This window comes from Paramisgurnus dabryanus, chromosome 1 (assembly GCF_030506205.2).
Source record: "Paramisgurnus dabryanus chromosome 1, PD_genome_1.1, whole genome shotgun sequence".
Lineage (NCBI taxonomy): Eukaryota > Metazoa > Chordata > Actinopteri > Cypriniformes > Cobitidae > Paramisgurnus > Paramisgurnus dabryanus.
Window position 1 is genome coordinate 25,775,536 of NC_133337.1, and position 26,566 is coordinate 25,802,101.

General features: G+C 38.9%; 6 protein-coding genes across 7 annotated transcripts; all 6 read left to right on the forward strand.

Moving 5' to 3' along the window:
• Positions 1–8,654: 8,654 nt before the first annotated feature.
• LOC135779285 (histone H1-like) lies at positions 8,655–9,386 on the forward strand. The gene has a single exon (XM_065290020.2). The coding sequence runs from the start codon at positions 8,685–8,687 to the stop codon at positions 9,306–9,308; it is 624 nt and encodes a 207-aa protein (XP_065146092.1). The 5' UTR covers positions 8,655–8,684; the 3' UTR covers positions 9,309–9,386.
• A 1,037-nt stretch (positions 9,387–10,423) lies between these two features.
• LOC135779272 (histone H2A-like) lies at positions 10,424–11,085 on the forward strand. The gene has a single exon (XM_065290007.2). The coding sequence runs from the start codon at positions 10,444–10,446 to the stop codon at positions 10,828–10,830; it is 387 nt and encodes a 128-aa protein (XP_065146079.1). The 5' UTR covers positions 10,424–10,443; the 3' UTR covers positions 10,831–11,085.
• Positions 11,086–12,165: 1,080 nt separating this feature from the next.
• Positions 12,166–12,588, forward strand: LOC135779267 (histone H3). The gene has a single exon (XM_065290003.2). It carries the CDS (start codon positions 12,178–12,180, stop codon positions 12,586–12,588), a length of 411 nt encoding a protein of 136 aa, XP_065146075.1. The 5' UTR covers positions 12,166–12,177.
• Positions 12,589–13,278: 690 nt separating this feature from the next.
• Positions 13,279–13,656, forward strand: LOC135779003 (histone H4). The gene has a single exon (XM_065289635.2). It carries the CDS (start codon positions 13,281–13,283, stop codon positions 13,590–13,592), a length of 312 nt encoding a protein of 103 aa, XP_065145707.1. The 5' UTR covers positions 13,279–13,280; the 3' UTR covers positions 13,593–13,656.
• A 230-nt stretch (positions 13,657–13,886) lies between these two features.
• Positions 13,887–14,875, forward strand: LOC135779278 (histone H2B-like). Its single transcript, XM_065290013.2, has one exon. The coding sequence runs from the start codon at positions 14,457–14,459 to the stop codon at positions 14,829–14,831; it is 375 nt and encodes a 124-aa protein (XP_065146085.1). The 5' UTR covers positions 13,887–14,456; the 3' UTR covers positions 14,832–14,875.
• Positions 14,876–16,124: 1,249 nt separating this feature from the next.
• LOC135779251 (uncharacterized) lies at positions 16,125–26,117 on the forward strand. Of its 2 annotated transcripts, XM_065289982.2 has the most exons (10): positions 16,125–16,182; positions 16,311–16,431; positions 17,123–17,218; positions 19,942–20,184; positions 20,891–21,480; positions 21,672–21,851; positions 22,233–22,373; positions 22,643–22,697; positions 22,863–23,016; positions 25,201–26,117. In XM_065289982.2, the coding sequence occupies exons 4-10, from the start codon at positions 19,983–19,985 to the stop codon at positions 25,346–25,348; spliced, it is 1,470 nt and encodes a 489-aa protein (XP_065146054.1). In that variant the 5' UTR covers positions 16,125–16,182; positions 16,311–16,431; positions 17,123–17,218; positions 19,942–19,982; the 3' UTR covers positions 25,349–26,117. The 2 variants fall into 2 exon arrangements, with proteins under 2 accessions (XP_065146054.1, XP_065146055.1); XM_065289983.2 differs by lacking the exon at positions 17,123–17,218 and having other exon boundaries at positions 16,136–16,431.
• The last annotated feature ends 449 nt before the right edge of the window (positions 26,118–26,566 follow it).

The window sequence follows — 26,566 nt, forward strand, 5'->3', positions numbered from 1 at the left end:
CCAATATATGTGCCAACTCCCCAAACACCTGAATGGTTAATTGTTAACACTTCAATCAGGATGTAAGCACTAGAAAAGATCACAGGAACGTCATTGGCCACAGAGCCATTATAGATGTTCCTGGCTAACGTGGTGGGAACATCACAATGTGTGCTGCCATCTCCAATATGGATGGTGTCCTCCACCGTCATGCCAACCTTGATACAACACAGCCCATATTCTCACATTTCTAGAAAGAGTCCACAACATTCTCATACCATCAGAGTGTATGAATGACCAAAGAAACTGGTATGTTGTGGTAGGGCACAACGTGAGCTTTCATCGTGCAGCCCCAGTCCAAAACTGGTTTGCTGACTACCAAACATTTATCGTGCAATACCTCCCACCATACTCGCCATTTTTGAACCACATAGAAGAGTTATGGAAGGTATATGAGTGATGGGATTGATGTTGGTGCAATTTATGGATGGATAAGGCACTCAAGACGCTTCTTCCCTCGATGTCTGGCAAGGGAATATATTGCCTGTGATGTGGACGAGGCGTTGTGACTTGTTTGGTGAAAAATGTAAATAATTCAACAGCATGTGTGTGTATCTGCAAATATTTCTGTGCATGTGAACAATCTAATACATATTTTAGTATTATGGCAAAGCATACTAAAGAAAAGTGCACTTTTCATTATGCCCAACTGTGTGTAGTTGGTTAGACAAAAATCTGGTAATATGAATGAAGTGTGTTCCAATTTGTGTCAAAGTTTGATTTTGATAATGTTATATGTAGTTTAGGTTGGAGTGCTTCATTTTGCAGGATATATGTGGTATTTTGCTATTTGGGTGTGTGGTTTTGTAAATTGTGTTAAGTTTTTTGATAAAACCAGACTAGTTTGAAAAATTGTGTGTTAGCAATTGGAAAAAAACTGTAATAAAAACAGTTTAAATGTGTGAAAAAGAGTAAAACTGTTAGGACTCTGCCATAATCTTGTTTGGTTATTATATCGTGTTTTGTGTGGCAGGGTCCTGACAGTACAATGTTTTGTGTGGGAGAACGTGGTTTTAGTGTTGTCATATTAGACCACGTTTTTCCAGTGACTTCTTCCCCGCTCCCTTGCATTTTCCAGTCTTTGTTTTTATGTCTTGTTTAGTCTAGTGTCCTGTTTTCATGTGTATATATATTTATATATATTTTATATATATATATATAAATATATTTATGGTTTTGCCTTGTTAGTGCTTTGGTTGTCCTGTGTTTGTTTCACAGGTTCACATTTGCTTCCCTCACAGGTGTTCCTGCTCTGTGTGATTTTCTCATTGTGTCATCCTCACCTGTAGCTTGTTTTCCCCTCATCGGCTCTGTATATATTCCCTGTGTTTTTAGTGTCTCGTTGCAAGTTCGTCTGTGTATGTTCTCGCCAGCTACTAGCTTTGCTAGTGTTCTGTTCTGTTCTGTTCTGTTCTGTTCTGTTCTGTTCTGTTCTGTTCTGTTCTGTTCTGTTCTGTTCTGTTCTGTTCTGTTCTGTTCTGTTCTGTTCTGTTCTGTTCTGTTCTGTTCTGTTCTGTTCTGTTCTGTTCTGTTCTGTTCTGTTCTGGGTTTGTACTTTTGATATTCCCGTCTGTTTATCAACTGTTTCCCACCCTTTATCTGTGCCCTCTGCCGCCTAGGATTTACATCTGAAGCTCTGAGATTGCTGGCGGTTTCAAGAACTTTTTGTCGTCTGTCTGTATTGAGGAAATTTCGTTATATAGTCACGTGTTTTTTTTATTTTTTCGTGCTATTATCACGAAATTTCGTGTTTTTTCGTGATCGTATAACGAATTCCTGTTTTCGTGTGATTATCACGTATTGGTTACTCAACTGTTTTGTCCTATTTTCTTACCATTGTCGCTTCGGTTTAGGGTTAGATTTACATAAAATGACACCCCTAACCAAACCCAACTCTAACCATAACGCCAGGCGACATATAAAAAAATAAATCAGAAAAAATAGTATAAACCAATATACAAAGTGACATTCTAATGCAAGCACCAAATCTAACCCTAAACCGAAGCGACAATGGTTTAAAAATAGGAAAAAGCAGTTGAGTAACCAATACGTGATAATCACACGAAAACAGGAATTCGTTGTACGATCACGAAAAAAAAAAAAATCAAAAATTTCGTGATAATAGCACGAAAAAAAGAATCAAAAATACGTGACTATATCACGAAACTTTGTGAGACTGGGTAGCTTATTTCCACCTGAAGCGGCGGACGCTCGTCGCGGTTTTGCCGCTGTCCAACTGGGCGGTCAGTCTCCACAGGAGCTGTCCAATTCCTCCTGTCAGCACCACTAACTCTCTCACTCTCTCTGCCCGCCGCAGGATTCCCCTCCGCAGCTACTTCGGGTGCTTGCTGCAGGGCTGACTGTGGATCTTTTTGTGTCGTGTTCGGATATACTGTTGTACTATACTCTCTCCCACCGTTCGTTTGTCTGGCCGGAGCCCGAACGTGTGTGGCTTGTCTCCCCAGTGTCTGTGTGTGCTCCTCGCCCCAGCCGTCTGTTTCGGAGTGGCCTTTGCGCCCAGACGTGCTATTGTCTGTTTACATTCATTATTGTTTAAATAAATATTTTCTGTTATCCGCACTGGAATCCATTTGCCTGTTTTCTTTAGCCTAACAGAAACAGGAATAATTGAGGTTGAGTGATCAAAATTGAATGATGATATCCTTAAAATGCTTACTTATGAAAGCAGCAGCAGTAACACCAGTGACGATAACACCAGTGACAAATCTGCACAATGGCATCTCTAAGAGGGCGGCCACAGTAGCTCAAACCACACTTCTTAAATTGTAAATAAATCACTTAATCATGCAATTGGAAAAATTATATTAATACAATTTCCTTTCCCCTTACTATAAACTGTAGTAACACCAGTGACACATCTTAAGTCCTCGCATGAAATTATCAAATTATTTATCAAATTGCTAAAAGATGAGGAGAGAGTGCACACTCACTATGTGCTTTTCAAAACAGCCATGCCTACAATGAATGTTTGACCCAGGAAGAAGTTGGCAAGGATGTTGATTTTTTTCAAAGTGGTGTTTTTTATAAATTTTAACACCGGTGACATGAGATTGGGGGACAGGTATTCCCCGAGGGGCAACCTTCCGATCGCTCTAATGAAGCCAATACGAAAGTGACTTAAACTGCAATTCATCGACTGGCCGCTTGAGGCAGGCTCCAAAAGGGAGTCAATTCCCATAGACTCCCATGTTAAAAATGTCCAACTTTACAGTAGAAAATAATATGTTTACAGCCTGGTACAAAAAGTGCTTTTGGTCTATATAGCTAATTTTGCCCTTCATGACAACTGTGAGGGGGGTGAATTTTTTTGTAACTCATCCGTTTAAATTATATTAAGCCTTAAACTTCTCCATAATTAAGGGCGTGGCCGCTTGAGTGACGGTTGAACAGCCACTGCTGTCACTAGACTCACGCTAGGCGGGGGTGGTTTCACCTCAGCTTCACCCAAGTCCCGCCTCTTTACCCATTTTCCAAGATGGCGACTGCAGGCAACGCATACTTTAAGCTTCAAAAGCGATCTTTACAAGCCAATGGGTGACGTCACGGACACTACGTCCATATTTTTTTACGGTCTATGATATTTCCTGTAAATTATTTATAATATTTAGTTGATATTTTAGTTTTTTAAGTAGTCTACTAATTAACTGTACTACTTCCCTTTGTATTATGACATTTAAAGGGGGAGAATAATATATTTTTAACTCAAAATATGTCACTAAACCACGACTCCTGACCTGGGGGACAAGCCAATTTCATGGTACTGACCGTGTTCTACAATATATATATATATATATATATATATATACTGCAATTGCAATTTAACTGTCTTACATATGTTTTATTAATAATAAAACACTTCAATTAAAACAAAAACAAAAATATATATTTTGTGTCATTATCTGACAATTTTAAGTGTTTTTCCTGGTGGTTGGGGCTGGGACAGGAAATCCACAATTTTCATAGAATGACCCATATTGCGTTGAAAGACTGATTTTGTTATTGTGATTTAGTTATCTGTTGTTTATCTTCATAATGTTTAATTAAAGCACAAGTTCCCTCTTACACCACTCGTCCCAGGGATTCCCCAGGGTCTTAAAGCTCATAGGGTGCGCACATGCCCAGGTGAAGAGGTGTCATTCAAACCACATAAGTTTGCGATGCAGCTTGCAAATTTTCATTTGAACTATATTCAAATGAAACACCAAATCGTTGAACTTAATCAGTAACGACAAAACTTACGACAGTAGTTGGCTAACGATGCTTTCGGGAAACGCACCCCTGAAACGGCTCTGTCTAAGTTAAGCTGCTGTCCAATCACAACACACTTAACAAGCTACACAATCACAACACACCAAACAAGCTACACAATCACAACACACCAAACAAGCTACACAATCACAACACACCAAACAAGCTACACAATCAGAACTCAATATGTATTTCTGAAGGAGGGACTTTATAGAACAAGAACAAGGAAGACATCAGCCCGTTTTGAGGAAAGTGAAAACAGCACGTTACAGATAAGTAAATTGTGTGAAATAAATACTGTTTTGTTTTACACACTAAACATGAACACATGTTATATTGTGCACTGTAAACACAAACAAAGCTTCAAAAACACAGGAGAGTTAAATAATCCAGTGCCAGTAATTTTAAAAATCCTGATTGTTCTGTTATAAGTATTTTCTCCCCCTGCTGGTCATTTTAAACTTTGCATTTCCCACTTAGGTTTTTTTTATTTTCGTTTTGTTTGACTGTTTTACACATTTTACTCTGTAAATTATCTGATCTTTATCTTCCTGGTGTCAAGCCCTGGGGCCCGTTGTTCGTACGTCGCTTAATACATCCGAGATCAAATGAGACATCCGAGAAGTTTAGATCTGGCTAATTATAATCTCGCTTATTTGGTTCTTTGAACACCACTGCTGTTGATGATTATTATGGCAGGATTGAATTATCTGAGATCACTGCGCGTTCGTGCACTGCAAGAAAAGTCAATACATATCGATAGTAGAAACACTGATCAGCCACGCTGTGATTGGCCAGTTGTTACAATGGCCAAGAACACGCCCATTTTTAACCCCTGCAGTCTGAGAGCTATTGATGGAAGGTTGTGAACGTTTTATGTGACTGAATTTAAAAACCCAGTTAAAGCTACTTTAGTACATAAATCACCATAAATAATTCAAAATTTTCTGTAAAAATTTAATCTTTATATCTTTACTATGCTTGTCAAAGATTGAAATTAATGATTGTAATTAAAATTTGATGCTCCTAAAGTACTTTAAGTCTCTTTTAAAAACAGTTAAATGCTATTTTGTCTGTTTGTAACAGCAACTTAAAAAGCAGAATAAAAAAACACAGGTGGTGGCCCTCCATCTTCATGTGATGTGCTGGCAGGAGTGATGTCTCTAAACTGGCTGATTGTACAGATAATCTCTGGAGCAGTTGCTCTTTCTTAAACCGACAGCCAATGCAACAATTTAATTCCTGATAAATAAAATTTTAATTGTAGTGTATTATAAGATAGTGTTTTCCTCTCTTTTGTGCAGTTGTAGATAATACACCAACACTTTTAGCAGTTTCCAATAATGTGGTAAATAAAGTATGATGTGCAGTAAGGGAATGGTAATGTTATTCTACATCAAAATTTTATAATGTGCACATGACAGTAAAGAAATCCTCTCAGATGGTAGTCCTTTAGAGAAACTATATGCAAGTGGTTAAATAAGTTTACTTCAACTGCATTATTCTTAACTGATTTCTGACTATATTAGCAGTATTCCACGTTAACTGAAAGTCCTGCATCTGCTGAGTCTGCACAGAAAAGTGTAGTAAAGAAGATAAAGATATGTGAAAATATGTGCAAAAAAATTATTTGGTTATTTTGGTCATTTTTGTCACAGAACAGGGACAGGGTAACATATTTGTAGACAACGTTTTAAAGATAGAACAGATAGAAATTACTAAACGAAAACCCTTTCATGCATGACAGCTACTTGACAATCTAAAGACACAACTAAAATAGGAGATTAGTTTATTCAAATGAAAATTATTTCACACTGAGTAATATTCTTTATTGTACATAAAATCTATTAGTGCTGGGTATGATTGATTGCTGTTTTTATTAAGGAAAATTCAAACAAATTTAAAATGAATGTTATCAGCATGTCATTCGTTTAAGAATAATAATCAAACACCTGTTACACAAAAACAAGTCGCACAAGTACAGAAAAAATATATTTGTTATATTATATATTTTTTAAATAACATCGCTAAAAGATTTAATTAATATATTCTTTTTTTATTACGTGTTGAATTTGAAAAGCTCTTTATATTAATCATGCATCTTACGCAGATTGCGCTCGTATAATAAAGAATACGCGACTGCGTCAGACTTTCCGTATCACATCCGCTTAAAAAGGTACAAACTAATCGTGTTTACATGAAATAAGCCTGCTCCCGAGCAGGTTTGAGCTTACGGACCTGTTGCTATGACAGCAAGTTTAGAATGAGCTTCGAAGAACCAAATAATCCAAGATCATGCCAAATCATCAACAATCGAATCCAGCTAACTGAGTTAGCGACGTACGAAGAACGGGCCCCTGGTAACAGAAGCAAGGCGTGGATCCCTCACAACACCTCAACAAACACACAAGACTTTATTTTCATTATTATTTATTTGATTTTCATAAAGCACAGAGGGTCAAAAACAATAGCAGTATGATAATATCATTTTAATATCATATTACACTTGACCTTCATATAGACTTTGAATCAAGCAATCAAAGAAAAAAATCAGACTGCTAAATAAACTTCAAATTTTAGATGCTAAATCATTGACACAAACAAACACACTTATTTTAACTATTTAACATTACTTATTTGAAAATAAAAACTACATAGATGAATTATTAACACTAATAATTAATTTAATTTAATGATTGCTTCATTAAAATGTTCAATTAATCAATCAATACTTTATAAAGAAATAAATAAAATAAAGAACAAATGACATCTGTGACCTTGTCTGTGAAATCCAGAGGAGCATCAAAGTTTGATTTCTGATTGATTTCAATCTTTGTCATGATCTTACTCAGTTAATATTAAATATATCAAGGTTATATTTTCACACAATGTTCTTTACATTATGTAGGAAGATTGTTTATGTATGCATTAAATGTCTTTATATATTGCTGGAAACAAATTTTGTTTCCAGCAATATATAAAGACACATGACAAAACAATAAAGAAGCAATTAAATTAATCTATACAACCAATAAGATTTGTCATACTTTTACAACGTAAATCCATTTTGCTCGAAAAGGAGTGGGTCGAAGTAAGACTTCATTCAGTTAATCCAGTTACAATTAACACAAAAAATAAAGATATAAATCTAATTGCTTCCTTAACATACCTTTCTAGTTTCATTAGTAGTATGGCATGATTAGCTATATATTCAGAACCATCATATCCCCTAAACTCATGAACTTTGAAAATTTAAATCATAAGACCTGTATTTGTTTATGTATCTGCATCCGGAGAGGGAATCAAGCCAGAAGATCTCTCTTTTTTGGCTTCACAATTTAAACAGTGTACATCAACTAAAGTGCTAATACTTTTTAAATTTTCAATGCATGAAATAACAAAGACAAACATTAAGAAAAACATTATTATTAAACATTACCTGATTGTTTTAAGATTGAAGATAACTATTTTGAAACCTACACAGCTCATTTCTGGAACAGACAGGCAGCTAAATTATGTCATAATTGATCTCCAGTGTTATCCTTAAAAAATAAATATTATTTAGAATAATTGAATATAAATGTTTTAAATGGTCATACTGCTTCAGTTACAAAACCTTACAATGATACTCACATGAACATTAGGGTGCAACAAAGTTCTTGTCACAAATTAATTAAAGACATGGACCATTATTCACTGTCAATCATTTTATATTCTGGGTCTAAACTTGTGTTTTAATAATTACATAATTTAATATAAACGTGTTATGATCAATCAATATTATTTGTTAGAAAATTACTTTTTTTTTCAATTCATTCCTTATTAGAAAAAAAGAAACCCTGGGGAAGACCCTTATAGTCGTAGATGTTGTGTCCTGTATGATCAAACACTACTTGGAAACAAGGGCGCAGATGTGTTATAACGAAGGGATAACTAAACTAAACTAAAAAACGCTTCTAAATATTATTAAAGACAAATAATCAAATGATTATACAAATTACAACATCATTGCAAAACCACAAATCACATGAAATCAGTCCACTGCTTTATCCGGAGACAGATGCTCAGCGTGCATTTGATCTGATTGTGCCAAAATAAAGAGTTTACTTTCGTGTAGTTTGGTCTCAAAATAAAGCTCTGAATCTCAGCTCTGTGCTCGCGCTGTTTTCACCTCGCTAAACTTATAAAACACCACGGTTTTTATTCAATATTTCAGAGGAGAAAACACAATCGGTGGCGACTCGAGAAGGCGCGCAGTCACAGACAGATTGAGTCTATAAGGTTCTCATGTGTTGTATAAGCGCGCGGCGCCTCTCGGCAGTCCACCATTACTGATCGAGTTCAGTTCTTGTGACAGTTCAGATCTATTTAGAAGAATGGCAGAAACCGCTCCAGCTCCAGCTGCTCCACCGGCCAAAGCGCCCAAGAAGAAAACTGCAGCCAAGGCGAAGAAAACGGGTCCGAGCGTGAGCGAGCTCGTCGTCAAAGCTGTGACAGCCTCCAAGGAGAGAAGCGGCGTCTCCCTCGCTGCCCTAAAGAAAGCGCTCGCCGCCGCCGGCTACGACGTGGAGAAGAACAACTCCCGCGTCAAGATCGCCATCAAGGGTCTGGTGACTAAAGGCACCTTGGTTCAGACTAAAGGCACCGGCGCGTCTGGCTCATTCAAGCTGAACAAGAAGCAAGCAGAGACCAAGAAGGCCGCTACTAAAGCAAAGAAGCCCGCAGCCAAAAAGACCGCAGCTGCCAAGAAGCCCAAGGCTGCAGCAGCAAAGAAGACCGCCGCAAAGAAATCTCTGAAGAAGGCAAAGAAGCCCGCTGCCACAGCCGCTAAGAAGGCGACGAAGAGCCCCAAGAAGGCAACCAAGAGCCCCAAGAAGGCAAAGAAGCCTGCGGCCCCTAAGAAAGCAGCAAAGAGCCCCAAAAAGGCGAAGGTTGCGAAGCCCAAGACGGCAAAGCCTAAAGCGGCCAAGCCTAAAAAGGCCGCACCCAAAAAGAAGTAAAGTCACCAGCTGAGGTGTTTTGCTCTGGAAACAAACGGCTCTTTTAAGAGCCACCCACCACCACACAAAAGAGTTTCATATCTGTAATGATGTGTTTATTTACACTTTACTGTAGTTTAATTTAAACGATCAAATGAACCCTTGTGAGAGTACTTAGTTGGCTGTTTCTAATGATCAAAGGGTGAATAAACACAAAGGGGCGGTTTCCCGGACAGGGATTAGACTAGTCCTAGACTTAAACACTTTTAAGAGCTCTCCAAACTGAAAACAACTTGCACTGACATATCTTAAAATACATCAGTGCTGTTTGTTTTACCTCAAAATGCACACATGTAATGTTTTTAGTGAGGCATGTTTGTTAAAACTAGTTATATTTCCTAATTAAACTAAGGCCTAGTCCTGGATTAAGCTAATCCTGGTCCGGGAAACCACCCCAAAGGGTTTTGATTGATCCAGGACTTGGCCTTAGTTACATAAGAACATGATTTAAGTAGTATTTACAAATAAAACAAACAATACCAGTGTGCATCTTAAGACAAAACATTATCATTAATGTATGTTAAGATATGTCAGTGTAAAATATTTTACCTTTATCCCATTTTAATACCGAACTAAGATAAGCCCTAACTGGGAAACCACCCCAAAAGTATTTGAATTTAAAATTAATAAACTGGCAGCGGTTTGCATCACTTATGTGAATTGGTTTAAGAAGTGCATGCAATTAATTTATCGCATTTTAAACATAATTATAGGTATAGAAACTTATTTATATTATTTATTTACATTCAAGATTCAAAATAGATTTATTGGCATGGTTAAACAGTATCTTTACATAGCCAAAGCATAAAGGTATTAAACAAATTTACAAACAAAATATGTTTATAAAACAAATGTAAGTATTATATCTGTGTCCGTGGAATAAGAAAATAAAACGACGTGAAGGAACAGAACTGTATTACTAGGCAGGCAGACCGAGGGGGTGGGGTTGAAGTTTGGAGGGAAGTTTACTGATTGGTTTACAGGTTTAACAGAATCCAACCAATAGGCGACTGACAGACGGGTTTAAATACGAGAGGCTCCAGCTGCATGACTTACATTTCTCTTGTGAGTTTGTGTTTGTCAGATCAGAACTAAAATGAGCGGCAGAGGTAAAACCGGCGGTAAGGCGAGAGCGAAGGCCAAGACTCGCTCATCCAGAGCTGGACTGCAGTTCCCCGTCGGCCGTGTTCACAGACTTCTCCGTAAAGGCAACTATGCTGAGCGTGTCGGTGCCGGTGCTCCCGTCTATCTGGCCGCAGTGCTCGAGTATCTGACCGCTGAGATCCTGGAGTTGGCCGGAAACGCCGCTCGTGACAACAAGAAGACTCGCATCATTCCCCGTCATCTGCAGCTGGCGGTGCGCAATGACGAGGAGCTGAACAAACTTCTGGGCGGTGTGACCATCGCTCAGGGCGGCGTGCTGCCCAACATCCAGGCTGTGCTGTTGCCCAAGAAGACCGAGAAGCCCGCCAAGACCAAATAAGCGAACACGAGTTCACTTCAACACAAAGGCTCTTTTAAGAGCCACCCAATGGATCCATAAAAGAGCGAAATTAGTAGCTTTGAGATTTTTGAAGCTTCAACGTTATGGTTTATGATTTGTGTTGAAGCATGATTAATCAACACGTGCTGTGTGTACGAAAATACTAATTAATAAGCAGTATGTGCTTATCTGTATCTAATTAAAGTGATCAAATTCTGAGTTCGTTCTTTTTGCTCAATCAATTTTCACTGCGCTCTCAATTGTATGTGATAAGGTCTTTACCTTAAGTTTGACGGCTAAAAATCTGTATTTAAACTCTTAATGAAATTGAAAGTGGAGTTAAAAGGACAAACGTTTCGGCTTGTTGTCATCGTCAGTGACTTCATCTTCATAATGATCTGGTTGTTTCCATGTCGTGGTTGTTTTAATGGCAGCCCTTTTTGTCATGACAGACAGATTTCACATTATTAAAGTTTCTCCTAGCATTGCAGTTTGTCATTTTGCAAAATTTTATTAAAGGCTTTGATGCTTTCTGATTCGGAGAAAACGTTTCCAGGTGTGTGTGAGACAGAGAGAGAGACTCCACTGCGAAATATAATCATGCAGATAAATCAGTATTACAATATTAAAAAATACAGATTGATGTATAAGATTAAGACTTTCTTTTGAACAGGTATCGCGCAGCCATTGGTCCTCTGTCCTGATCAGGCTGATCAGACGTCACGCATTAGCCAATCACATATCCCTGTTTCGCTCATAGATATGTATATAAAGGCTAGATGGCTCGTCCGCGCTGATGGCCAATTGAGTGGAACGTCCGCATTTTGGCGGCCATCTTAAGACAGGGCGCTCGCTCACTCGTAGCATTGAGTTTTAATGATGCAGGTACTTTTAAATGACCATAACTTGCTTAATTTTTTACCGATTTTCAAACGGATTGGTTTGTTATAAACGTCAAAGATGTACCTATGACACTGAATACGTATACTAAAAATAAATAAAAAATTCATGAAACATGTTAAAGCATCCAGAATTATAGCCACGTTAATAACGTTTGTAAAAAAACAAACCGTTTGTAAATCCGTCAAGAATTCAGCAAGTTACGAGCATTTTAGTTTGCGTATGTCACTCACCTTCCGTCCACAGCAGCAGGGAGCAGCACTATGGCAGCACTGACCTAAGATGGCCGCCAAGTGACGACACAGCTGACTCCGCCTTGAGCCATCTAGCCTTTATATACATATCTATGGTTTCGCTGACGTAGTTCGCATTCTAGTCTTTAAAAGCAGGCAGCACGGACCTAACACACATTGTTCCGTTAAGAACGCACGAGAGACATCAGCAGCAATGGCAAGAACCAAGCAGACCGCTCGTAAATCTACTGGAGGCAAAGCCCCAAGGAAGCAGCTCGCTACTAAAGCCGCCCGTAAGAGCGCCCCGGCCACCGGTGGAGTGAAGAAGCCTCACCGTTACAGGCCCGGCACCGTGGCTCTGAGAGAGATCCGCCGTTATCAGAAATCAACCGAGCTGCTGATCCGCAAACTTCCCTTCCAGCGTCTGGTGAGAGAAATCGCTCAGGACTTCAAGACGGATCTGCGCTTCCAGAGCTCTGCCGTCATGGCCCTGCAGGAGTCCAGTGAGGCTTACTTGGTCGGTCTGTTTGAGGACACCAACCTGTGCGCCATCCACGCCAAGAGAGTCACCATCATGCCCAAAGACATCCAGCTGGCCCGCCGTATCCGCGGAGAGCGCGCATAAACATGTGATCACAACAACACCCAAAGGCTCTTTTAAGAGCCACCCAAATACCCTAAACGAGATAACTTCTATTAATGTTTAGCATGAATATAAGTACAACTAGTTTACTTAAACTAGTTTGCGCGTTGGACATATATTTAGCCTTACCTCCCATTAAAAAAAAAAGGATATGTTGCAAAAACATGACACTAGGCAGAAGTCATTAAAGCAATATACTGAAAAATCATTCTGTTGTCAAGTTCTGTGTTGCACATTTGAAAAATTATTGGAACTGTTGTCAACAAGAAAAACTTTTGACATATAAAATATAGCTTCACATATGTATATTAATAACCACCAAAAAGTGACCGATATTAAAAAACGTATAGCTTTAATGCGTGGTTTCCTGAACAGAGATTAGCTTAAGCCAGGACTAGGCCTTAGTTTAATTAGGAAATATAATTAGTTTGAACAATCATGCCTTATTAAAAACATTACTTGTGTGAATTTTGAGGCAAGTTGTTTTCAATTTGGACAGCTCTTATACTTATTTTAGTCTAATCCCTGTCCCAGAAACCGGCACTAAATGAAATAAAGGGGGTCTGTTTTCAGCGTGGTCAGATGTTTTCATTGTATGGTGTCTCCAACAGGTCCTGTAGACGACCATAAAAGTCCTGTGCTGCAACACTGCGGTATGCATTTTAGCTGCAGTCATGTCTGGAAGAGGCAAAGGCGGTAAAGGACTCGGAAAAGGAGGCGCTAAGCGTCATCGTAAGGTTCTCCGTGATAACATCCAGGGTATCACCAAACCCGCCATCCGTCGTCTCGCTCGCCGTGGTGGTGTCAAGCGTATCTCCGGTCTTATCTACGAGGAGACCCGCGGTGTTTTGAAGGTGTTTCTGGAGAATGTTATCCGTGACGCCGTCACCTACACCGAGCACGCCAAGAGAAAGACCGTCACCGCTATGGATGTCGTGTACGCGCTGAAGAGACAGGGACGCACACTGTACGGTTTCGGAGGTTAAACGAGTAAAAGGAAAAAACAAAACCCAACGGCTCTTTTAAGAGCCACCCAAACTTTCATCTAAAGAGCTGAACCTTAAAGTGACATTTCTTAATTTTTAATGTGGTTCATTGAGATGCGTTTTTCATAAAACGTACACTTTCTGACACTGATAATTTTTGATGTTTGTGGTAAACTGTTTTTTTTTTTTTAAACTGTGTTTGGTATCATTGAGCACAAATACGTAATGTTATTGTTTCTTTATTCCTCTTTGCGATTGTTTTGACGAAGGTTAAGAGGCTGTTCAACTCAGCGTCCAGATTTTATTTTGTGGTCCAGATAATTGCAGTACGAGACCATAAAGAGGATATGAGCAAAGGCGAAATCGCAGGTAAATTCGTTTATAATATAAAAATGTTTATTGTTTTTAGTTATGAATTAGTCAAGAGCTTTTGGAAAGAAATTAATTTTCAACAAAGAAACACACTGGCATGGCTGTTATACTCTACAATATTCGTTTTATAATTAATTATGAGATTGTGCACATTATTGGGTAGAACCAAATTAGAAGAATATCAGTAGAAGAATATATACAAAAATAAAAGAGAAATGAGTTAAAGAGCGGGAAATGAGAACAAAGAAAAATGAAGAGGATGGGGGAAGGGCGTTCAAATGTAAGACTGGATGTAAGTCCGCTTTCATTGGCTCTCTTTCTGACCCGTCAAACTCTGACCTGACCAATAGAAACATTTAAAGGGTGGGCTAACAAAGACATCCAATCAGAGCACGGTCTCTGTTTGCTGAACATTTACATAGAGCTGGGTATAAATAACCCTGCACGTTACCTCAAGATTATTCAGTTTCGTTTGAGATTTGAAGTATCATCATGCCTGAGCCAGCAAAGCCCGCGCCCAAGAAGGGTTCAAAGAAAGCCGTCACCAAGAGCGCCGCTAAGAGTGGAAAGAAGCGCAAGAGGTCCAGGAAGGAGAGCTACGCCATCTACGTGTACAAAGTCCTGAAGCAGGTTCATCCCGACACCGGCATTTCTTCAAAGGCGATGGGCATCATGAACTCTTTCGTCAACGACATCTTTGAGCGCATCGCCGGTGAGTCTTCTCGTCTCGCTCACTACAACAAGCGCTCCACCATCACCTCGAGAGAGATCCAGACCGCCGTGCGTCTCCTGCTGCCCGGTGAACTCGCCAAACACGCCGTGTCTGAGGGAACAAAGGCCGTCACCAAATACACGAGCTCCAAGTAAAGCCGAGAGTACCCAATCTGAACCCAAAGGCTCTTTTAAGAGCCACCCACAATTTCTATAAAAGAGCTTCTAATGTGGAATTCATGCATACGGTAATAAACTCTTTCATTGTGATGTTCGGTGTTGAATGTCACGTTTGATTTCAATAAGCACTTAGTGTTAGTTCATCCCTAAGTTACAGTTTGATCATAAATCACTTACCCCGGTTGTCTTCATAAACCATTTTTAGATATTTTGATGAAAAGTTGTGATTGTCCCATAAACTGCAGTTTGATTTTTTTTTTTCAAAACAAGCCCTGAAAAGAATGAAAAACATCGCCAAAAACGTTTATGTGCCATTAACAGTTCAATTATAATATTATGAAGTGACAAGAACACTTTGGTGCGCAAACAGTTTTCAACAGTTTATTCTCCTTGGTCCTTCACAACACGTTCATGAGCAGACTTCAGCGCCCGGTGATGTAGTTGTCAGCATACAGACACAGAATACACTGGCAGATTATTTGTTCATGTATACGGCTGTTTGAGTAATGTTTACAATGTTTGCATAATTAAATACAATAAAGAGGGTGCATGCGGTGTAGTCTGCTTGTAAATTGAGACATTTGCTGAGTTGCTAAGTTGAAATACAGTCCTGCAGCAATGCAAGAGGCACTTTTAAAAATGTTTAATTTAATCCTACAAACTGGACACTTTCCTGAAACCTGGAGTACAGGTTTAATACACCCGCTATATAAGAGCGGAGACAAATTTGACCCCAATAACTACAGAGGCATTTGTGTAAATAGTAATCTAGGGAAGACTTTCTGTTGTATCTTAAATGCTCGGATTCAGGCCTTCCTTACCAAACACAACGTCTTAAGTAAAAGTCAGATTGGATTTTCACCAAACCACCGGACCACGGACCACATTTATACACTACAGACGCTAGTCAATCAACACGTTCATCATAAAAACAAAGGCAAAGTTTATGCATGTTTCGTTGACTTTAAAAAAGCATTCGACTCGATATGGCACGGCGGCTTATATTATAAAATTCTACAATCAGGCATAGGAGGAAAAGTATATGACATCATTAAATCCATGTACTCAGAAAACAAGTGCGGAGTTAAAATCGGTGACAAAAGAACAGAATTTTTCACACTGTTAAAAAAATCCGTAAATTTAGGGGTCCCTTTACCGTGAATTTGCTACGGATTCGCTCCGTTTTGCGAAATACGGAAAGTGTGCCGTTGCGCAAGGCAGTATGGGTAGATTTTTCTCCGCCAGCCAGAATTTTCCGACGCCATTACACTCAGCGCGGTCAGTGCCAGCCTGAAGTTCTGCGAGTCACGTGGAAAGTTGTAAACAGGTTGGTTGTGTGTAATGAGAATAGGAATGGAGTGTCACCTCTCAAACAAAATATATTAAGTTTAACACATGATAATCACGTTTTTGTTCATTTCATCAAATTATTAGTTGGTTAATTTTGTCTCGAAGGTTTCTAACAGCATTCCAACCGGCGCTATACAGGCCAGGGTAGTGGCTCGCAGCTGAGCACGGGACCTTTGCTGCTAGCTGCGTTAGCTTTGGCATGTCGGCTGCGCTTCCTATGTACCAGGTACGTCAAAAGCCCATTTTTTGTTCCCCCTCATACATTAAGTTGGTCTCGATAGGCAGTTGGTAGTCGTGTGTGTGTGTGTTTCATGTCGACATCTGAATGTGTGTGTTTCGCGTATTTTGAAGCGTGAGTGGACGTTTGCTGCTAGCTGCGCTAGCATTAGCCCGCCGCATGCGCTTCATAAGTACGTCAAAAGCCATTTTTTTATTCCTCGTACATGAAATTTGGTCTCGATAGTCAGTTGGTAGCCGTGTTTATTTCATGTCGACATCTGAATATGTGCGTTTCGCGTAATTTTGAAGCGTGAGTGGACGTTTGCTGCTAGCTCCGCTAGCATTAGCCCGCCGCCTGCGCTTCGTAAGTAGGTCAAAAGCAAATTTTTTGTTCCTCGTACATGAAATTTGGTCTCGATAGTCAGTTGGTAGCCGTGTGTGTTTCATTGTAACATTTGAATGTGTGCGTTTTGCGTTATTTTGAAGCGTGGGTGGACGATGGCCCGTTTGCCCAGCTAATGTTAGCCCATACGTTTTGTGTATGTGTATGTAAATTAGCCACGTGTGTGTGTATGTAAATTAGCCACGTGTGTGTGTATTGTTATAGCTCGCTGTGTTACGTTACCATACTACTGAGAATGGCAATAATTAAAAGGGGTGATGATTAAGTAGAATCAGATTTCCCCTGTGTATTATAGGACTTTCCATTCCCTAAAGTGAAACAAGCAGTGAGGAAAACATTGCAGCCCAAAGAGAGTGGCCCATGCAGCCCAAAGCAGATTGCTCATTTGAAGGTATATGAAAAGTTAATGTGCTTCACTGTGCTGATCTGAATTTATTGTTTTCATATTGATTCTGTTCTGATTCTGTCCATCCTTCACTTGGCAAATTTAATCTCTTAAACATGTTGACTTGTAACATTTGTGGCTTTAATGCCCGGTCTTCGACTGATTACTTGAAACACTGCCGAACACACAGAAATAATAATAATGTATTTTTTTTATGTGGCCATAGGGATTGCAGAAGGAAGCTTAAGACATATAGTAGCCTTGCTGTGCATATGTCACGAGCACATGTAGACAGTAGGAGCACACAAACATGGAACCGCAATGTGTCTGTACAGTTAAAGTGCTCGTTTAATTTTTGCAGCAGTGAATATGCTGATCTTAAAACTTTAAAGTGTCATTTGAGTGGTCACATAGATGAGGGTTTGACTGTAACATGTCCCTTTGATGGATGTTCTAAGACATTCAATGTAAAGTCATCCTTTTTAACGCATATTTCCAGATACCATAAAGGGTGGGATGTTACCAAGATAGCCCCAGTTCATATATGTGAACTAACAGAACGGTCTTTCCAAGGTGAAGGATCGCATGTAGAACCTGTAGAACTTGAAGAACCTGAAAGTTTTAACGTTGATGCAGAACAAAGTGATAATTTCTGCAGTGATCAAGTGAAAGACAACTTCACGGAGAGTCTTGCTCAGTTTTACTTGGGTTTACAGGCAAAATATTTGGTCCCAGCCTCCACAATAACAGATATAGCACATGAAATGAGAACTATAAGTGATATTCAACAGGAATATACTGTGGATGCACTAGCCCGTGAACTGGGGCAGTACGGTGTTCCAAAGGAGACTGTAACATCTCTTGGGAATAGTGTATACGAGCAGAGCCCTATGCACAAAGCATTACATGAAAAGGGTCATTTAACTACGCAACACAAGAGGCTGAAATATTACAAGTCACACTATGACTATGTTGAACCTGTTGAAGTCTTTCTTGGACGCAATCGCAGTGGCCAGAAGAGGCACTATCATTACATCCCAATACTGGAAACCCTCAAAGTAATCCTGAAACGGCAGGGTTTAGATCAGCACAGTCCTAGTTCAAATTCTGAAGATGAGGTACTCTGTGATGTCACTGATGGGTGGGCCATCAAATCCAATGCCATGTTTTCCTCAGACCCAGACAGTTTAAAGGTAATGCTCTTTCAGGATGCTTTTGAGGTGGCTAATCCACTCGGATCTGCCAAGACAAAGCATAAAGTATTGGCTGTCTACTTCACACTTGGAAATTTTCATCCACACCAACGATCAACTGTTGATCAGATACAGTTGGCATTACTCTGTGTAGAGAAAGATTGCAAATACTTTGGAATGGATAAGATTTTCAATAAGCTAGTGTCAGACTTGTGTGAGCTGGAGGAAAGGGGCATATCTTTCAATGGAAAGATATATAAAGGCACTGTTGCGTGCATAATGGGAGATAATCTGGGTTCCCACATGATTGGTGGCTTTACAGAAAATTTCAGCACAGCTCAATATTTCTGCAGATACTGTTTGGCAACAAAAAGTGAATTTCAGTCGAACCCTCTCACAGTTTTCGCTCATAGAAATCCAGCTGATCATAACGAGACTGTGCGGTTTCTGGAAAGTAACGATGAAGTACACACTCTTCACGGTGTGAAATGTGACAGTGTTTTCAACAAACTGTCTAACTTTCATGTGTGTCAGCCAGGCTTACCAGCTTGTTTAGCTCATGATCTGTTTGAGGGGGTAGTAGATTATGATTTGGCATTATTTTTGCAGTTCATAATCAGAACACAAAAGTGGTTCAGTTATGAGGTTCTTAATGAAAGAATCAAATCATTTCCTGGTGAAAGCAGCGACAAGCTAAACACCATTCCCACTACAGGAGCAAGGCTTGGAGGGCATGCAGCCCAAAACAGGTGGCTTTTGAGATTCTTGCCTGTTTTGGTGCATGACACAATTGAAGATGCTGATAATGAAGTATGGGGACTGGTACTACTTCTGAGGGAGCTTGTTGAATTCGTCTGTGCACCTCGGCTCTCAGAGTCGCAGATTGCTTTCATGAAGGGACTGATTGAACAGTATGTGGAATTGAGGCAAGAGTTATTTCCAAGAGTTCAACTTAGACCGAAACACCACTATCTGCTTCACTATGCCCACTTGACTTTACAATTTGGCCCACTCATATATACTTGGACAATGCGCTTTGAATCAAAACATTCTTATTTTAAAAGGTGCATTAGGGCAAGTAAGAACTTCATAAATGTAACCAAGTCTCTGGCTGAACGGCACCAGTTGCTTCAGGCTTATCAGTCTTGTGGTACCTTGTTTAGTCCCCAGGTTCATGTCTCAGACTCAACACGGTTCTATCCAGAGCTCTATGACCAGAACATAAAGACAGTGGTTGAAGAATTTGATTTGAACTCAAGTAACTCAGTTGTCACAGAGAGAGTGCAGGTTAAAGGCACTACATATGCAAATGGAATGCTGGTCTTACTGAGCTATGCCAAAGGACAACTGCAGTTAGGACAAATAGCAAGCATTTTTGTAAAAAATGAGATTACTGTCCTACTTTTGCTTCGAGGGAAAACTGCCAGCTGGGTACCTGAGCTTGGACTCTATGAACTTGATGAAAATGCTTCTGACCTGTTCAGTTGCCATGATTTGAACAAAATTGATGATTATCATCCACTTTATTCTTACCAGAGAGGTACTCGGTGGCTCGTTCCTCTTAAACACACACCAACATGGAACTTGTGAAAAACTATGTCAAGAAAGCAATGCCATCGCTTAGTAGTGATCAGATGGATACACTGATGGCTAAACTGGAGGAATTAGGAGTTCTCTCTGTAGATGACCTGAGCCTTGTTGACCCGGAGGACATTAAAGACACTCTGCCATTTATTCAGTGCAAAAGATTCGTCAGAGCTGTCAAAGCATTGGAATCAGGTGAGTTTTTGCCCCTCTGTTTAATGCAAGTTTTCTAAGACTAAAAAGGTTTATTCAAAAAATGCATAAAAAGGTTGCCATCAGCTGTACATGGTGAAAAAGTACACTTCCATAGTCTACTTAAAGTGCTTTATTTTCATGCACTAATTTTGTACTTAATATACTAAAAATTCTTCTTTAGTACTTCTTAAGATAATCTTAAGAACATCCAAGTGTACTTCACTGTGCTATTTTGAGACACCATAAATATGAACTAAAATGTGCTAAAAATGTATTTAGGTACCACTTGTAGCAAACTTAAACGCATCTTTGTTTGAAATTTGGGTTCAAGTTTAATACAAGTGTTAAATGAGTACATTTTTTAATACAGAGATAGTATGTTAAAAGTGCATTTTAGTTCAAATTTATGGTGTCTCAAAATAGCACAGTGAAGTACACTTAGATAATCTTAAGAACATCTTAAGAAGCAATAAAGATGAACTTTTAGTTTATTAAGTACAAAATTAGTGTGCGAAAATAAAGCACTTTAAGTATATTATGAAAGTGTACTACTTTTTCACCTGGGTACCCTATAATTGGTTTTCGTAATTAGGTCCATTTGTATTCCTGGTGGACCCATACTGGACATTAAGGACCAATGTATTAATTGATTCGTAACAATCGTGATGTGTTTAATTTATGGAGATGTGTGTCATGTCATCCATAGATTCACAAGCTCCATCGCAGTTTACCAGGCCTGGCCCCTCCTCAACACCTGAGCCACATAGGTTTCAGCTGCCTTCAACACCACCTGAGACAGCCGACTCCCCATCCCAAGACACATATTCTGTTCCATGGCACAAATTTCCCTCAAAAGTCATGGATGACTTACGTGAAAAGAAGTACATAATGGGGAAAGACAGACGAGAGATGGTTCGGATCGTCGCTGAAGATTACCTCCACAAACACCCAGGAAGACCTGGTAGACAAAAGCTGAGGGAACTCGCCAGTATGATTGTAGGACAATATCCTGCCTCCTTCAAGCTGACAGAGCCGTTTGGAAACAAACCTTTTGCAAAAGATGGTTCTGAAACTTTATTTCGTCAGCTGGAACACAGAATTGAAAATATGAAGAGGCCACAAAGCTCACTGAAGAGGCGAGCAGGGGGTGAAAATTCAACAAAGAAAAGGCCCAGGAATTCAGATCAGTATGGATGTGTGGCGTGGGATCCAATCATTGAGGGGACTGTGTGCAGAGAAGACCTGCTGTCTAAACGAGATGACTTGAAACGTGCCTTTCAAACCCAGGATCTTCAGGTGGGTCTGCAATCATCCATTTTTTTCTTGTGTTGTAAGGACACGTGAAATTGTAGGACACATTGTGAAATTGTAGATCGTCTGACATCACTACACCCATAGTCTATTGAAATTGATATCCTGTTTTATTATTTTAATTGGTTAGTTTGACTAACTGTTCGACTGTTTGACTAACTGCCTTATATCTTTAGGAGTCATCTGTTAGAAAATTGATGACTGAAACATATCCCATTCAGCGTGAAATCCTCAACGATGCTGATACCCCTATTGGCGTTGTAAAGGAGGAGTGGCCGTTCCTGTTTGAAGTTCCTCACCTGTTTGATCATGCATCCAAACTCCTTGGCTTCTCTGTACAAAACAAGCTGGCACAGGTGTGTTGTTACTGTTATTGTTATGATTGTGCTGTGCTGCTCCATATGGAGAGAATTTTGTCTTTATTAATCAAAAAAAAGATTTGCAACCAAAAAGAGAGTTGAGACCAAAAAAAGATAAACTGGCAATCAATCAAATAGAATAAATTGGATGAACAATCAAATAGAATAGATTTGAGACCAAAAATCAGGAAGTGGCAACCAAAAAAGCAGAACATTTGAGATCAAAACAGAACAGGTTGCAAATAAAAAAGGAAATAATTCGAATTTTGTTTTTTGTGTTCAAATTTCTCTCCATAGCTGCATTTATTTGGAGACCAAACAAAAATGAGTGTTAGTCTTATGTACCTGTACAAAATTAACACCTTGAACCTTGAACAGGAACTTTCCAAAAAAGAAAAGGGGATCAATGACTTCCTTGACTCCAAAGGGATGAAGACGGGCGAAGGTCCAATACAGCTCATCTGTGGCATTGCAAAATACTTCAAGGAAGACTCTTATAAACTCTTCGACAAAAAAGAGGTAGATGTTGTAAATTTTAAACTATGTGCAAGATAATTATTTGCATCCAGTGGTGAACCAAGTAACCAATCACAGTATATGAAGTATAGATTCCCCTAATTGTGCTGCTGATATTCTCTATAAACTCTCTCTCTATAAACTATTTACATTAATGTCTGTGCTTAATGGCTACCTCTGTCTTATGAAGACACTAGCAGATAGTCAATTTGCCAGCAGGTTTGTGTGCACTAGAAACATTAATTCATGTGTTATGTCTGTCACCAAAACAGATCTCTGCAGATCCTGAAGTCGAACTCCCAGTGACCCCATGCATCCTAGTCAGAGGTTTGTAGTTAAATATTTTTTGTATCTCAGCGAGCTGTTTTATAAGCTGTTGTTTTGTCGTATTTATCAAAGAAATGTTTTCCTTGCCTTAAAATATAGGATTTTTTTTACATGGTGCTCAGAATTGTTATTTTTTTTCTTTATCTTTTTTTATTTGTGTTAAAGGTGACCAGCAATTCAAGATTGCTCTTGATGGGTTACTTGTCAATGACCACATCACCTCTCCCATTGTGGCTTTGAGCTACGTCTTCTCCATGTTTTATGTCTGCAACATCCAATACCCACCGGAGATGGCTTTTACTCTCGAATTCATGCAAAGGTAAGCACTCATTGTTTGGAAATACTTTGTAAATGTGACTTTTCCATGCCTTTCTGCATCCGACCTGCTTTTTGTCAATCTACACCAAACCCCTTTGTCTGAGATGTACAGGCTCAAAATGTGTCGCCACATGCTGTGAGCTTTTAGATCAGCTGTTATTGGCTTATGATCCCCCTGAATATGGATTTGTTCGTAGATTTTGTAGCTTCCCGTTGAAGACTATTGTTGGAATAAATGTGTCATATTTTTTTAAATGGCTGGTAACATGCTTTTTGCTTTACATAGTGTCCGAAGTCAATCAAAAACAAAACAAACATAACATGATTCTAGTTTGAAAATGGAGTAAAAACATATTTTTCTTAGAATGGATTCTTGAGACAAAATTCGTTTGAGTTATCTCTTTAAAACCATTAGCACCTGAGACCAGGTTATGTCAGTGGTGGTCAAACCTTTTCATGTCAAAGACACACAAACTGAAATGTATTTGGCTGCAGACTCAAACCTAAAAATATGTTGTTCCAGGGACCCCCTCCAGAAGTAAAGTCTAAACATATTCATTTAAAAAATAATACATGCTGGATTCATGCCCAAATGTTAATACTTTGATTAGGGGTGTGACGAGACACTTAATCCATGAGACGAGACGAAACACGAGATTGGGTTCACGAGAACGAGACGATATTTTTTACACTTTTTAAGAAAACCTCAATGATAAAATAAATGAATAAGAAACTGAAATCACATTATTTTTAAATGTTTTAACTAATCAAGGACTGGCCCTAACAATTATTTTGCTAACTGATAATGAAGTGATTTGTTATTTTGGGGTAATAAAAATAGACCCAAGTGAGCAGTAGCATTTAAAATTATTAAATAATATTAAATTATTATATAATAACGAAGATGCAATAATAATTGGTTCAAATAAAGTATTAAAACCAAGTTACTTTAAACAACATTAAAGGTGCAGTGTGTAATTTTTAGAAGGATCTCTTGACAGAAATGCTAAATAATATACAAAACTAAATTATCAGGGGTGTTTAAAGACCTCTAATAATGAACCGTTATGTGTTTATTGCCTTAGAATTAGATGTTTTATCTACATACACAGAGGGTCCCCTTACATGGAAGCCGCCATTTTGTGCAGCCATGTTTCTATAGAAGCCCTTAACGGACAAACTTTTTTACTAAGTTGTCTCCAACGATGACATGTTTGTCCGGTGGCGGCTACTGTAGCTTCTCTATGTGTTTTAAAATCAAGAGGTGAGCAGTGGGGACTGAGCCGTTGGTTGCAATTCACAACCTCACCACTAGATGCCGCTAAAATTTACACACTGCACCTTTTACAAACACATTACATTTGTGCCCTACAAATAAAAAGCATTATGTATGTATTATAACAAATGCCTGCAGACATTAAATCATGTACACTCTGTGTGAGGGTTTAATCTGCTGAGACTTCTCATCTGACACTGATTAACATACAAACACAACGCGTCTCAGACTTCACACGAGTTCCCAAACGAACATTATTGAAAACCCAAACAAAAAAGCAAACGCAGTAAAAGACAAATATAATGCATGCGCTATAAAAGGGTCAAACAGAAAGCTGCATCCCCCGGAGGTCGCATATGCAGGCTGCATACGTCATCAAGGTTCGTTTCAGATCATTAACTGAGCATTACATTCGCAAGTCGTGAGCATATTACAAGAATTTGCGATTAACTAAATAATTAGTAAACTTTATAATTGTTAATAGTCTCTAATAAGACAGTGATGAAGTAAATGCAGTTTAAAAAAGCGACCTCCAAAGGATGCAGTCTTTTATTTGAGAAATTTAAGAAACACATTTAATCTCGCGAGATCTCGTCGCACCCCTAACTTTGATGTGTAACATGCATTGAATGTCACAGTTGCTCCACTCCATGTTTGAGTAACCCCCAGGACAGTCCATGTTCAAATGTGCTGTTACACCTTTTGATAGGACGATGTCAACTGTGTCTTCTATGTTCTGTGCATTTATAATATCCCTGCACACATGTTGAGGTTGCATGCTGTCATGTCTTGGTGATAAGCAGACTTCTCGCCCTTGCAAACATTTTTTTAAATGCGCAGTGTGAATGCATGTGTCTTGAAAAGACAAAGGAAGAGATAAGCTCACTATTCTTATTATTTTTTTCTCAGAGTTTTCTTTGGGATCAATCCTGAGCGAGGCTCCAAGGCAGAGAAGAAAGGGAAGAAACAGCACTTCATACCTCCACAGGTGTGCAAGCTGGTTTCTCAGCTGAAGGAATTTGAATGCAAGCAGAAGGACTCTGAGTGGGCCATTTGAGCTGTTCTCAAAGCTCAGAAAATACCTTTTTGGACTGTATGTACAATTTTTATAGTATTATGTGAGTTCAGATGTTTTAACTAGATGCCCACAACACACATGCTGCAGTTTAAAATCCCCCATGTTAAGGGGGAGGGAAGGTGGGCGATATTTGTCATTCCAGGTAGAGCTTTGCCTGTCAATGTGGAGTTGGAGGTGTAAATTTTAAGTTTTATTTTTTTACAGAAATCTCTTTATGGCATCCTTTTAAGGTTATGATTGTTATTGCTGCACTGATGTTTTATAGAAAATTTATATAATGTAATACTTCTAATGTTCTACTTGTTTTTTGTAGAAAGGTCAGACACTGGTTGCAGAGCTCTGCCTGTCGGTGTGATATGTGGAGTTGGAGGTGTAGGTTTCTGCATCCTCCTGGAGGGGGCTCCTCATTTTGCACTGACAGGTGAGACAGCAACAGCAATGCTGGCAGTTTTATTGTTATTTATTGTTATTTTGTCAATGTCTTTAACAAATCCATTTGTTATTAATGCCTGTCAGCCTGTGGGTGCTAAAAAGTTGCTAGATTTGGCAGCTCCCTGTTAAAGGACATGGCTGTAGTTCTTTAAGAGAACAGCTGGTTTATGTATGTAAAATTGCTCTGAATGTGAAGGTGATGTTCTGAATGTATTAGTGGTTGTAATGTAAATATTGCAATTCATTCACTACAAAAAGTGCAATCACTTTAAAGCATTGGCAGCTGTTAAAATAAATAAATAATTGTTGTGATTCTACATTTGTGCTTTATTGATGATAAACGGTATAGAGAACTGTACGGAAATAAAAAATTTAGGATTTGTGTCCGTAAATGGTACGGATTGAGTACTTTAATAATACGGAATATTCCATTTTAGGTTTGATGGAAGTGTCCGTAAATGGTTAAGAAAAAGACGGGTAAATCTACGGAAATATCTGTTATAGGGTTTACGTAATTGTCCGTACAATAACGAAAAAATTTACGTAAAAAACGTAATTTTCCATTTTAGGTTTGACGGAAATGTCCGTAAATGGTAAAGAAAAAGACCAGTAAATCTACAGAAATATCCGTTTAAGGTTTACGGAAGTGCCCGTAAAATAATGGAAAAAGTGCTGGTAATTAATTACCAGCACTTTTTCCGTTTTTTAACGGAACTTTTTTTAACAGTGCAGTCAAGGACGTGGGGTGAGACAGGGCTGTAACTT